This window comes from Peromyscus maniculatus, chromosome 11 (assembly GCF_049852395.1).
Source record: "Peromyscus maniculatus bairdii isolate BWxNUB_F1_BW_parent chromosome 11, HU_Pman_BW_mat_3.1, whole genome shotgun sequence".
Lineage (NCBI taxonomy): Eukaryota > Metazoa > Chordata > Mammalia > Rodentia > Cricetidae > Peromyscus > Peromyscus maniculatus.
The window spans coordinates 44207529-44221998 of record NC_134862.1 but is presented as its reverse complement, the minus strand read 5'-3'; the positions used below and the strand labels follow the sequence as shown (position 1 = coordinate 44221998).

The following is a 14470-nucleotide window of genomic DNA, read 5'->3' as shown; positions in this document are numbered from 1 at the left end:
CCAACCCTAAACCAGACTCAGATTCCCTGAGCACTGGGCCTATTCATCTTTGTGCTCTAAAGATCTGACACATTGGGTAAGTTGAAAACTGGTTAAGAAAGAACTGTATGGACGATGAATTAACGTGAGTAATGTAGAGTCTAATTGGAAATATTTGTACATTTCCTCAGACAACTGTGCTGAACTTCCAGTCTTAATTTACTTCAGGGATGATTAATACTCAAGAACTATAGACTGGAAAATAAAAACAGAAAGAACTAATGTTGTTTTTCAAGAAAAGCACTAGCTGGTGGTACATGCCTAAATCCTAGCTCTTTAGGATTTAGGTATAAAAGCAGGAAGGTCTGTAATTCAAGGCCATCCTTAACTACACATCAGGTTTTTAAGAGACTGTCTCAAAAAAAAAATAAACAGAAAGCTACAATTTACTAATTTTTATATTACACATAACCTTCACAGTTTTAGCATAAAATATCAACTCTGCAATGAACAAACATGTCATTCAACTGTTGCATTGTGGATAATTAGGGCAATCCTACTAAGTTTTCAGACTGGAATATTTGTTACTAGTTTGTAAGCTCTAATAAGCTTCAACCTTGTTTAAAGTCATTAGACTCCGCTCTTCAAGAAAGTTCTTACTACAAGTTAAGTTCCCCAGAACCTGAGGCAGAACGATGGTTTGCAACAGAGAGCTCAGGGCTAGGTTTGGCAACACTGGAAAAAAACAAAAACAAAACCACTTTGTCCCCAAGAAGTTGATTTAAAACTACAACTTAAAAGAAGTGTCGTAGGGGCTGGAGAGGTGGCTCAGCAGTTAAGAGCAACTGTTGATTTTTACAGCGGTCCAGAGTTCAGTTTCTAGCATCCATGTCAGAGAAGTCACAACCACCTTCTCTGGCCTCTACTGGTCCAAGCACATGTCTGTGCATGTCTAAGTGCAGAAACATACACAAACGTATTGTCAACTAAAAAAAGCAGTGTGGTACGTGTCTTGAGTTGTCATAAAATGTGTTATAAGGGAAAAGCTCAATACATACCCAATCAACAGTGCAGAAGTTAACAGCCTCAGCAAAATTAAAACCTTGGTTGAAACCGCTGTGGTAGGCTCTTGGAAACGTAATCACAAACTCCCCAGCACACTGATTTGTTCGATAAACCTACAGAGACAGGGATGAGAGATTTTTAAGGTTTGACAGTAACATTCTCATAGACAATTTGGACATGAACTGTTAGATGATTCACCAGACAAACAGGACAGGACTGGACACACATACATTTGTACATACAATTACTGTTGTAGAATCACCTGATTCCTGCCACAAGATAGAGTAATATACCACAATAACAGAACTAATTAGTCTCTGAACAGAGACAGTGCTCAAACCAAACAAGGTTGCATCTAGGAGACAGGACACATCTTTCTCTACAGGTAAACCAGGAACATCCTAAGGTTCAGCAGCAGTGAAGCAGAGACAGGCAGACGCCTGGGACCTGGAGGTCAGTCTGGACTACACAGCAGGTTCCAGACCATGCAGAAATTATTTATTTATTTCCCTAGGCCCTAAATCCGGCCCCTGTATTTTATTCAAATTTTGACAAACTGGAAAAATCCAGCAGGAATACTAACAATGAAGACACGGTGGGTGTTTTATACATTCAGTCATTACTTTCTAAGTTATGTTCCATGAAATACATACTTAGTGAGCCCTCAAATTAAGTCCTGAGAAATCCTGTCTGATGGCCCATGAGGAACAACACCCAGTGCAGGCATAGATACACACACCCACAGATGCTCAACGGGAGGGAGGGTGATTGGCAGTTCTGGCTGGGAAGTAGTACCAGGACAGTGTGTATACATCTACTAGTCCCAAGGCCCTGCTTCAATTCCCAGCACCACCATCAATAGTCCTACAAAGTAGGCCATTTTGGTTAATCATTCAAAAATAAGACCATGAGATTCAATAAGATTCGTTGTTCCCTCTGCTTTATGGAGTGCTGGAAGTCAAATCTTTGCAAAGGACTGAGTGGGGTTCAGTTCCCCCACACCCATGTGGCAGCTCACAACCACATGTTACTCCAGTTCCAGGAGATCCGATATCTCGTCTGAACTCCAGACTCATGTACATGGTACACATAAAAACACTCAGGTACACATACAAACACATAAAATTTATCAATATTTTTAAAAAGATTTTAAAACCGGAGTTTTGGTCAAATTGTAACAGAAGCTAGCCATTTTCATAGTAAACTATTTTGTATCTACAAGTAACTGTTTATATATTTTTGTTGACTAAAGTTATAAACAAAATTTATAGTACAGAAATCATTAGTGATAATGACACTAAAAAGCACTGCACTCATTTGCAAAGCAAGTCTGTTCAGTAACCTAGGTATCAACTACAACAAATTAGTTTTTATGGTGTCTAAGCACCTAGCCCATTGGATTATGCTATACAGCACCAAACAGCTGCTTCTATTATCAAGTTATCTTATGAAAATAGCAAGTAACTTTTTGTTTGGTTTGTTTGTTTGTTTGTTTGTTTTTTCAAGACAGGGTTTCTCTGTGTAGTTTTGGTGCCCGTCCTGGAACTCACTCTGTAGACCAGGCTGGCCTTGAACTCAAAGAGATCCGCCTGGCTCTGCCTCCCGAGTGGTGGGATTAAAGGTGTGCACCACCACAGCCTGGCCCTTTTGTAACTTTAAAAAATAAATAAATAAATAAAACAGTAATAGAGAAGTAGTGAATAAGCTGAGTAGCAGGAGGATTAACTCAGAACATACAGGCACTTCATGAGTCATCAGAGTGTTGGGGTTCATGATGGTCACAAGCTGGTGGAGGAGATCCGGCTGGGACACAAATAGCTCTGGAGCTAGTTTCTTCATTACATTTTCTAGCTGCTCGGCCGCATATCCTGGAACTCCATACCAGGTTTTTGGCTCACCCCTAAAAACAGATTATGAAAGTCAATCAACTTTTAATAACACACACACACACACACATACACACACAAAGTAAAGCAGTTCACATTTTTCTGATCTTGTTCTATAAGACTGAGCTACAAACAAATGTTCAAATCAAAGAAGTAACATTAGAAATGTGAGTGGAACATATATAGTGCATTTTCCCTTCAAGTACAAAAAATGATACTTTGCAACTGAGGTCATCATCATCCCAGACCCCACTTCACAAAATGCAGATTTATAGAGTTTTTAAGAACCACATTTGTTAGAGGATACACAACTTCCTTCATCAACTGAGAAGGGATGGCAACCTTCAATCTTCCTTTTCCCTTGCCCATTCTGCTAGAAAAGGTTTAAATCAAATACAAATGAGGCAATTAGCATTTATAAAGTGCCCTTATTCTTCAAAGAACTTTAAATTGTCAACCAATTAATCTGTGCCATCCCTGTGAGGTATGATAAACATCATCTTCCTGTTACAGCTGGGGCAATTGCCTAGGGAAGCAGAACCATGTTGCATATCCATATGGCAACTCTTTCTTTCTTGTGGTACATCCTTAAATTCCACTGTTGGATTAGAGTGGGTTATAGATTTTAAAATATTTTTGAACTTCGAAGTAGAAGAAATAGGGGAGGTGGAAACAGATGTAGGGACAAATAGCTTTGGGTGAAAAGTATAAACAGTATAAAGTTCAAAAGTCTGCACAGATTAGAGAGGAAGAGGTGTTACATGTCAGAATTCAGCACAACAAAAGGAAACTGATAGTCCCAAGGATCTGCTCATCCCCAAGGGAATACATGGATTACCATGACAACCAAATGAGATTTCCTGTATTAAAAACACTACACAGTGCCTTTTTTAACCTGTTAGTAAACACTTTACTGAATTCATATAAAAACTATACTATTCCTAGAAACATCCTATACACTAAACTAGTGTATGATTTCAGAGGCTGTAGAACTTTTGTAAATCTAATCTAACATAAGCTAAAACAAAAGGAACCCATTGCCTTCGACACAGGCAACACATATCTGAAAGAGGGAATCTTCCTACCCAGCTTACACACTGTTCATAGGCTCCATATAGAATTTCTCACCAGTGCAGGTAGTTGATTGAATAGCTCCAGTGGTCTTCAATATGCCAACAGAAGGAAGAAAAGCACATGCCCACATACAACCAAGGGAGTTTCATGCCACATATATCAGCAGTAATATGAGCGAGGACAGACTGCTCCATCACTGGCATATTGTTCAAATTCCAGCCACTATCAAGATACTCCTAAAAGGAGCAAGAAAAAAAAAAGAGGATAAAGTTTCAGCAGTATCATGCTAACACTTTAGAAATGTTTATTTGTTCCTTTCTTATTTTATTATATTTATCTATATTGACGGGGTTGTGATACATGTGTGCAGATACTCAAGGACAAAAAGGACATCAAGTACTCTTGAACTAGAGGCAAACAAAGGCAATTGCGAGCAGCTTGTCCTGGGTGCAGGAAACCGCCCAGTCCTCTGGAAACAAGGGAAACAAGCGCTTGTAAAACTGCTGAGCCATTTCTCCAGCCCCTACAATTCCACAGGTAAAGGTTGTCTAAAGAGCTCCTTCAGCCAGGCGGGGGTGGCACACCCCTCATCCCAGCACTCAGGAAGCAGTTTGTGAAGACTAGCTAAGCTGTACACATGATATATACTTCTCTGTGGATATGTAAAATAGAAAATGAACACCCACATACACATTTTAAATCTGACAGAAATAGTTTGGGTTTATGAGTCCACTAGCATGCAGAGTAAGACACTTATAAACATTAAAGTTAAGCAAGGTCTTGATTTGGGTTTGTTTTTTGTGTTTTTGGCTTTTTTTTTTTTTTTTTTTTTTTTTTGGAGACAGGGTTTCTCTGTGTAGCTCTGGAACATTTCCTGGATCTCACTCTGTAACCCAGGCTGGCCTGGAACTCAGAGATCTGCCTGCCTCTGCCTCCCGAGTGCTGGGATTAAAGGCATGCCTGGCCCTCAGGTTATTTTAAAGAACTCAAGGTTAGAACCTGGAGGAAAGGGTGGTAATAATGTCCTATAATCACCATACTGTAGTGCATAATCAGGACTAGGACTTTTTGAGGACTTAATTTTTCTTGAAGATATTAAAAATCCAGTAATTAAGACTGTGCTGAGTAATTCTAAATAATTCAAGCTGACCAAACAGAATTTCAACACACAATTTCCAAGGCACTCACAAGGACCCAATTGTTACACTGAGGATGGCACTACTCTAGTATCAACATTTAGATCAACATTGTGCTTTAGATGTAGAGCTCCGCCTCACACTACAAGTCCCTACAGTTGGAACCTACCTCTTCCTCAGGGGAAATCTTGATTTTCCCATCTCGTACAGGGAAGCCACTGCCAAACTCCTTTGAAGCGATATCCGCTCCATACTCCACCGTGACGTCCTCTTCAATCGTGCTCACCAGTCGCCAGAACTCCTTCTCCACCAGCTCTGTAGGAACCATCTGGAAGGACAAGGAAACTGGAAGAGTAACTTTCCATTCATTCACAAGTTGTTTATGACTAGTTAAGAGATGAGAATCACAGGTTAACTTGCTAAGAAAAAAAAAATGTCCATAATTTCCACAGGTAATATTGTTGGGTGATTCAGGCAACAACTCTATTTTCTAGAATAAATGTTTTAATTAAGAACTATAAGAATTGATTATGAATTCAAATTCCCAACTAATCTGGGCTCACAGTGGCTTCACAGAGACTAAACCGACAACCAGGGAGCCTGCCTGGGACCAACCTAGGTACTCTGCTCACATGTTACAGTTGTGTAACGTGGTCTTCTAGCGAGACTCCTAACAGCGACAGCAGGTACTGCTCTTGGGATCTATTCCTCCTACTGATTGCCTCATCCAGCCTTAATAGAAAGACGGGGAGGTGTCTAGTCTCACTACAACTTGACAGACCATGGCTGGTTGATGTCCCTGGGAGTCCAGTCCATATCTAAAGACAAACAGGAAGAGGAATGGGAAGGGAGGTGGGGGGAGCTGGGAGAATAGGAAACCTTGCTTGGGATGCAAAAACAAAATAAACAAAAAAAAAAATAATACGAAATTAAAAAAAAAATTCATGTTCCTTGATCACAAACCAAACCACAACTACAAAGAGAGGCCAAGGAAAGTAAAATGACCTGTTTTGGATTTTTTTTTTTTTAATAATCTGAAATATACTTTTGTTTTCTGAGAAATATAACACCCAACCTGGCTAATAAATGTTCTTAACACATTATTTGACTAAACCTGGATGAAAGTAATACAGACAAACATGAATTAAAAAAAAAAAAATAAGGTGGCTAGAGAGATGGTCTAGTGGTTAAGAGCACTTGCTGCTCTTGCAGAGGGCCCTAGTTTGATTTCCAGCACCCATATGCACCATCTGTAACTCCAGATCCAGAGGATCCTATGCCATCCTCTAACCTCCATGAGTACAAAGCATACACATGTTGCACATTCATACATGCAGGGAAAATACTCCCACATCAAAAACAAAATGAATAAATCTAAAAAAGATTATAATAAAATAAGAAATTGAAGAATATGAACAAAAGATTGTTGCCTCAGCACATCCAACAATATAGAGCTATCAAATTATCAAGGAACTGAGTAGAGGCAAATAACTTACATGTCTGGCCCTTAGTGTCTTCAGCTTTTAAGTAAAATAAAGATCCAATAACAGATATCATAAGCCAATCAACATGACTGAGTATATAGGAAAATACTAAAATTCATGGGGAGTCAAAATAAAACTTCAAGTGGGATATACATTAGAAAGAAAATGTTAGGGAACTAAAAGCTAATATTCATGACATAAAGAACTTTCAGGACCATTAATACATTGCTGGAATGCCATAGAGATCAAAACTCTCATGTAACCTCAGAATCATCCAACTGCAGAGATCTCATGTATGAGCTGTTTGTTATGGCACACATAAGTGAGGAAAAACCAGAGCTTAAATATCCAGAATTACACTGAAAACAATTTAATTTTGTATTATTTGATAGAATATTGAATGTTGAAAATACCTGCTTATATTCTAAGTGAACAAGAAGTACAAATGGAATCTTACTGTAAAGCTTACAATCTAATAATTAGACAACAAAATGTAATAAACATGTTCCCAAGACACAGTACACAGTGCACTTAAATGAAGACATTGTGATACAAAGTGCTGTGAAACTGTACTACCATTAAACGTTCTACTAGTTTCCTTCTGTACAATGGCTGCCAGAGTGAAACCTTTATTCACTTCTTTGTGGCTTCAATGAATGGAGCTTTTCTTTCTCCAGTAATAGAGTTGAAGAGAAACTGTCTACAGTGTAAATGTTAACTCGTTTTTCCTCATCAGCTAACTCATTAAGACAAAACAAAACAACAAATGTGTAATTAGCCAGGTGTGGTATAGCCCCCTTTAATCCCAGCATTTGGGAGGCAGAGGCGCATGGATCTCAGAGTTCAAGAAGGGTTTGGTCTACACAGTGAATTCCATGCTAGCTGGGGTTATACAACTGAGAACCAAGTAACATAACATAAACCTTAAATCACAGCTTAGTGAGATGTCCTGGCACATGGTGCCAAGCCAATGACTTGAGCTCAATCCCTAGAACACACATAGTAGGAGAAAAACAACTTCCACAAGCTGTCTTTAATTTCCACATGTACATTGTTGCCTGAGTACCACTGACACACTCGTAAGTAAGTAAACTAACTAACTAATTAATTAATTAATTACATTTGTACAATTCTAACCCAAATTAGTATAGATCTACATACATGGACTGGCATGTTGAAGTAATCGGATTTAAAGGAGTCTGCCATCTCCCCAAACGTGCGCAGAGTATAATCCCTTGCTGCTTGTTCAAAGCCAAACGCTTCTTGGGGCTTGCTACATTCCTGTATAGGAAAAAGAAAATAAGTGTTCTAGGTGTCACTTGAAAATGCCAAGTGCATCTAGCCAATAGTCACGAGCATAACTGTTTTAAGATTTTTTTCATTCTATTAGTCTTAGATTAGAAAAATGTCTGAAGCATGAGATTGTAATTTACAGTGAGTAAATAATTTGTATTTGGTACTGAGCAAATAAGATACTTTTTAACAATTACAATTTTTTAACTTTGATTTGCTTTCAGGATCAGTGCTAAAAATGAGAGGAATGTCAGTTGGTGGTGGCGCACGCCTTTAATCCCAGCACTCGGGAGGCAGAGCCAGGCGGATCTCTGTGAGTTCGAGACCAGCCTGGTCTCCAAAGCGAGTTCCACGAAAGGCGCAAAGCTACACAGAGAAACCCTGTCTCGAAAAACCAAAAAAAAAAAAAAAAAGAGGAATAATGTTCAAGAATTTAAACTATAAAATCAACATAAGACGGGCGGTGGTGGTGCATGCCTTTAATCCCAGCACTCAGGAGGCAGAGCCAAGAGGATCTCTGTGAATTCGAGGCCAGCCTGGGCTACAGAGTGAGTTCCAGGACAGGCACCAAAACTACACGGAGAAACCCTGTCTCCAAAAAAATCAAATTAATAACCAGATGGAAACCAAACAGCTCTCAGACCAGCAGCATTTAATGGTAACCAAATAATGCTATCAATGCTTTTAAAAACAAAACACTAAGAGGTTCACAGGGCAATATGAGACTGCCCTACATATGAAGTCAATAGATTTGAATATCCAGACCCATTTCAATGGTCATCTCTATCCAGATATTAAATATTTAAACATTTAAATATGAGTATAATGGCGCACGCCTTTAATCCCAGCACTCGGGAGGCAGAGCCAGGTGGACTACCAAGTGAGCTCCAGGAAAAGGCGCAAAACTACGCAGAGAAACCCTGTCTCGAAAAAAAAACCAAAAAAAAAAAAAAAAAATATGAGTATAAATTTGACACCATGGACCCTTTCCAAGTTCCATAATAACCTGTCCTGTGGGGCCATCTCATGTGACACTATGGCTATATAGAAAACCTCTAGGACCTTTAGCTCTAAGCAGTATAATGAAAAATCTTAATGTTCGAATCTAATTCTAACACAAAATGTATGTAACATTCCAATGACTGAGTACTTCCTTATAGTGGTAACAACTCTGTTATACGTTGTTAAAATATCAGCACTAGATACACTACAGAGAAAATATTGAAGATAAAAGAGTAAATTACTAAAATTCGTTGTCTAATATAATTCCATTTTTTAAAAAAGTGTCTGGCATGGGAATTGGCGCTATTAATGAAGTGCCTGCCACACAAGCATAAGGACCTGAATTGATATCCTGAGAACAGCCAGGTCCCCAGGTCTTGGTAGGTAGGGGTGATGGAGAAAGGCGGCGGGTCCTTGAAGCTCTCGGACCTGTCAGTTTTGAGTAAATTAATGTGCTCAGGCTCAGCAGAGACCCTGTCACAGATGGAACACATGCACACAAGCACACTGACAAAAACATCCCTCACCCCAACATACATCATACAGAGCAAGAAAAGAAAGACTGGATGAGTATACACTAAGATATTAACAATGAGTACCTATGCCTTGTGAAATAATCTAAGCTGTTAAGTACTTATAAATTCCTAAAAAGAACATAATTTTTTTTACAATGAATTTGTTGGTGAATAAATAAAAATGTTCTGCCTCTGAACACACACACACACACACACACACACACTGTGGAACTTTATAAGACCTCTTTCCTATTCACTTGGAAGCCTAGTTTTGTTCATGGACTTCATTATTATTGTTAAATCTAAAACCCATAGGCAACAGAAAATGTTTCAAAAGCAGTCTTCTTTCTCAGTCGTTAATTCTTACTTGAGCCAAACACTTAGGACACCTCCAGTCTCCCTTGGGGACATCGTGAAGAGGGGGAATCAAGCAGAAGGTGTGATAACTGTCATCGCAGCCATCACACAGGAGTAGCCTGTCCTCGTCATTGCCGCTGCCACATAAGAGGCATACATACAGGTCCACCTACAGCAATGAAAATAAACAGAGAACAAAGGAGTGTGAGCTATTATTTGATTTGGTGATTTTTTTTTTTCATTTTGCTTTATCTTGTTCTGAGAGTCTCCAAGTAACTCAAGTGGCCTCTTATTGCTTAGTTGAGGATAACTTGAACTTGTGATCCTGACTCCACCTTTAAGTACTGTGTTTACAGGTGTGAAGCACACCTTGTTTTTGTGATGCTAAGGAATCAAGCTCAGCCTCAAACATGCTACTACTAGGCAAGTGTTCTACCAGACAGTCATGTGCCAGGCCACATACGGTGTGTGTAAGTGTGTGCAATTTCAATTTACACATTTTTGTGAATGCTTGTATCTGTGTATGCATAGCACAGGCAACATGTAAAAGTCAGAAGTCTCTTCTACCACATGAGTTCCAGAGAATAAAGTCTGATCAAGTGGAGCATCAGTGTATTTACCTAATGAGCCATCTCTGCAGCCCATGCGTAGTCTGAATTAAAAGGCTGCACCTTCTATAAATAGTATTTCACTATCACATGTGTTCCCAATGCTGAACTCCAATCTCCAAGCTCTTTCAATTTTTTATATAAAGTCATTATTTGGTAAATTTTAGATAATCCTCATAGGTAATAAGTTATTAGCCAAATAATTAACGACATTAAACAAATACTCTGGAGCCAGGTGTAGTGGAAGATGTCTGTAATCATGGCCCTTGGAAGTTATGACAGGAGGTCTAGTATTTCAATGCTAGCCTGGGCTTCAGAGATACCTCATCACAGTTGACTGTGCTATGCACACAAAAGTAGGTTAAAAAACAAAGCAACAGAGGCAGGTATATCTCTGCATTTGAGGACAGCCGGGTTTACAAAAAGAGAGAGATCCAGGACAGCCAGGGCTACACAAAGAAACCCTGACTCAAAAAAAAACAAAATCCTACCAATTTGACTTCAATTCTAGAGTTGGGATGGGTGTCCCCTGCTGGGATGCAAACCTGTAATACCAGTCCTTGTCGGCAGAGGCAGGAAGGGGTGGGGATCATGAGTTCAAGGCCAAGGTCTGCCACATGAACCTCCCCACACCCCTTAAAAGAGAGACAGAAAAATCCCCCAAATACCCAACAATAAAGCATAGTTATTTTTATTAGTTACATATGATCTGTCACACACACACACACACACACAATCAGTAGAAGACATAGTGGCCTCAGAAGAAATCAACCCTGCCGATGCCTTGAGTTTATATACTTGCAGAACTGCAAAACACTGTTATTTAAGCTATGGAGTCTGTGATATTTTCATATGGCAGCTTCCTCCCCACATCTAATATATAACAACCTACTAACAGAAAGCTGAGAAGTCAACTAACAGGAAGTCTAACTTGTTAAATCTGTTTATAATTAAAGAAGATCTGGACTCTGCACATTCTCTTACTGTATTCTCTTGTATGTGTGGTGGGGAAGAAAGGAACAGGGAGATCTTTACCAATTTAAAGACACTACTGTCTGGATCTCTGAGGCGAGGTCAAGCTGATCCTTTCTAATACTAAACTGGAGAAACTCTTTCTGTGTGTTTGGCTCTGTAACCCATGTTAGGGTTTGAGCTCTCAGCACTCCTCCTCCTACCTCAGCCTCTGAGAACCAGGACTGCAGGCACGAGCCACCACATCTAGCATAAGCATCACTTTCAACTATGTTCCAACTGCGCGTTAAATTTTCCAGCTCGCCCTCTAAACCCCACCCCTGGTGCCTCCTTCTCCTTTCCTTCCTCTCTTCTTTCTTGTTCATTTCCCCCTTGCAGGTACAGAATGTCAACGTGACTTCTGATCTACCCTTCAGCTCCTCTGCAGGTAGGCTAATGAGGTAGTGAACAGGTCAATGCACTTCTTGACGATCCAGTACAAACTGAACAAATTCCAAAAGAAATAAATCACAACTACCAATGCTTACTAGAACCAGGTATTTCCTTACTTCTAAACTGATCAAACATGAAAATATCTCTCATTTGTTAAAACTAAATAATGCACATAAGGATAAGCTTATAGGTAAAGGGATTTTCACAAAAGGGGCAGGGGAATAGGCTAGGGATGAAGTTCAGTGGTAGAGTACTTGTTTAGCATATAAAAGGCCTGTGTTCCATAAAAATATGCTGCTCATTTCCCAGAGCTGGGTATTTAGTTCAGTGTTAAGAGTGCTTGCCTAGAATGTGCAAGTCCCCGAGTTTGATCCCCACCAGGAGGGAGAGGGAGAGGGAGGGAGAGGAAGGGTGGACTTCTATAATCCCAGCTACTCAGGAGGCTGGGACAGAATTACAAATCCAAGGCCACCTTGAATATGGAGAGATCCTGTTTCGAAAAAGAAAAGAAAAAAAAAAAAAAGAGTAAGTAATCAAAGGAGGAAAAGGAGAAAATGGGGGTAAGGGAGAAGTTAGTTGTCAACTCACAGCATTAGTGCTTTTCTTAGATCGACTCTTGGGCTTTTCCTTCTCACTTTCTAACATGCAGTCCTTCTTCTCAGTGGGTTCTTGCTTGATGTTACTTTTCACTTCTTTCTCTACAGGAGGCAATCCAAAGTTAGTTCTTTCTGTATGGACTATGCTTATCTCTCCTTCCTATCTCACCTCATCCTCTTCCTCCTCTCCCAACATAACTCTACACAAACATAATTCCATGTTTATTTTCATTTTAATAACACCCAGTGTTACTATATACAAGAGTTAATACTGATTATGATAAAATACAAACTGACCTCAATTAAATTTTAGCATGTGAGTTCTATTATGAATATGCTGTTTATATGTGTGTGCCTTCAAAATGGGAACTAAAGTGTTCTTTAATTAAGAATATGACATGTGCAGGGCGTGGTAGCACATATATTTAATCCCAACACCCAGGAGGCAGAGAAAGAATGATCTCTGTGAGTTCCAGGCCAGTCAGGGCTATATAGTGAGACTGACCATGTCTCAAAGAAAAATTAACAAGGACAAGACAGGGATAGATATCAACAACTCACCAACCAGGTCTCTATCACATTATACACTGTCTCTTTATAATCTAAGACTACTTCCTGGCTCCAAAACCTGGTAATTTTGGCTAAACTGAGTAATCAATTATTGAACTATCAAGTGATTAATTCACAACAAACCCATCTCAAAGAACTGAAGGACTCTGATTCATAGCTGTTTATTTCCCACTATATTTTATATATCCTTTTCCCTAACACATTAATGTCTATGAAGAGCTCATTTTAATACTGCATTTGTATATGCCCATGTGTAATACAACACAGTACTTATCCTATGAGAACCACAAATTTACCTCTAGCCAGGTGTGGTGGCACATTCCTGTAATGCCAGCACTTGGGAGACAGAGGCAAGGAGGGTCAAAACCGAAGAGTTTGAAGCCAGGCAAGAATATACAGAAGACTTTATCTTTAAAAAAAAAAAAAAAAAAAAAAAAAAAAAAAAAGGAAGGGGGAGCACAAGAGATGGGGAGAAAATAGGGGAAAGAAAGCAGGAAAATGGACAACACTTTTCAACAGCTTCTATCAAGTGACAGCCATGCAAGCATCATCAACTGAACTTCAAACTAGACAAGGTCTCTGCTTGCCTTGAAATAAAAAGGAACCTATACTTTTCAAATCATCTTTTGTCTTTTTTCTTTTCTCTTTTTTCTTTTTTTTTCTTTTTTCTTTTTTGGTTTTTCGAGACAGGGTTTCTCTCTGTAGCTTTGCGCCTTTCCTGAAACTCACTTGGTAGGCCAGGCTGGCCTTGAACTCACAGAGATCCGCCTGCCTCTGGGATTAAAGGCGTGAGCCACCGCCCGGCTCATCTTTTGTCTTTTAAGTGAATTTATTGAACTAAATTTCAAAACAGCACCTAGACAACTGAGAAATTCATTTATTTTCCAAATACACATATTTTTCCTTTTTTTTTTCCCTACTGGCCTATTAATTGTGAGAATAAAGACAACAGTATATTAAGACTTTATTTCTCAAACCCAACCAAGTGACCAAAGAAATAATTGCTATCATCATTTTTACTTTATCTTTCTTATTCATGGATAAACTTTCTTACCATTTTCACATTTTGGAGTTGGACAACCCATTCGGCGTCTCAGATTATGAGTCCTGGCTTCTGTTGCCTCTTCTGGTTCTATTTTAATATTCATGGCCTAAAAAAATTGTCATATATATGAATATTTTCTTCTATCTGTTAGTACTTAGGAATCTCTTACACACAAACTAGGGGTGTATTACTACCCAAAATAGACATATCAACACCTTATTCTCCTCTAGAACTTTTGCTTTAATTATTACTAAACCTGAAACAATTATAAAAACATCACAATTTCATTAACCTCTAAAATTTTGCCAACCTCTTCAAAGGTCCACCAGTATTTGTGGAAACTTAGCTTCCACAATTTTCAATGTTTTTTTTTTTTTTTTTTAAAGACAGGGGTCACTGGCTAGCCTGAGCTTTGCTATGTAGATCAGGCTGTCCTCAGACTCACAGATCTGCTTG

General features: G+C 39.0%; 1 protein-coding gene across 3 annotated transcripts in view; it reads right to left on the bottom strand.

The window, feature by feature from the left end:
• The window catches only part of Kdm5b (lysine demethylase 5B), a 74684-nt gene that overhangs the window by 22061 nt on the left and 38153 nt on the right, over positions 1–14470 (bottom strand). For all 3 annotated transcript variants that reach the window (XM_076547449.1, XM_006982459.4, XM_042258184.2), the window contains exons 6-13: positions 14024–14120; positions 12392–12501; positions 9802–9960; positions 7786–7905; positions 5310–5468; positions 4059–4240; positions 2782–2944; positions 1038–1157 (exon numbers count right to left, since the gene is read on the bottom strand). In XM_076547449.1, the coding sequence (XP_076403564.1) occupies positions 1038–1157; positions 2782–2944; positions 4059–4240; positions 5310–5468; positions 7786–7905; positions 9802–9960; positions 12392–12501; positions 14024–14120 (1110 nt within the window). The remainder of the gene's footprint in view (positions 1–1037; positions 1158–2781; positions 2945–4058; positions 4241–5309; positions 5469–7785; positions 7906–9801; positions 9961–12391; positions 12502–14023; positions 14121–14470) is intronic.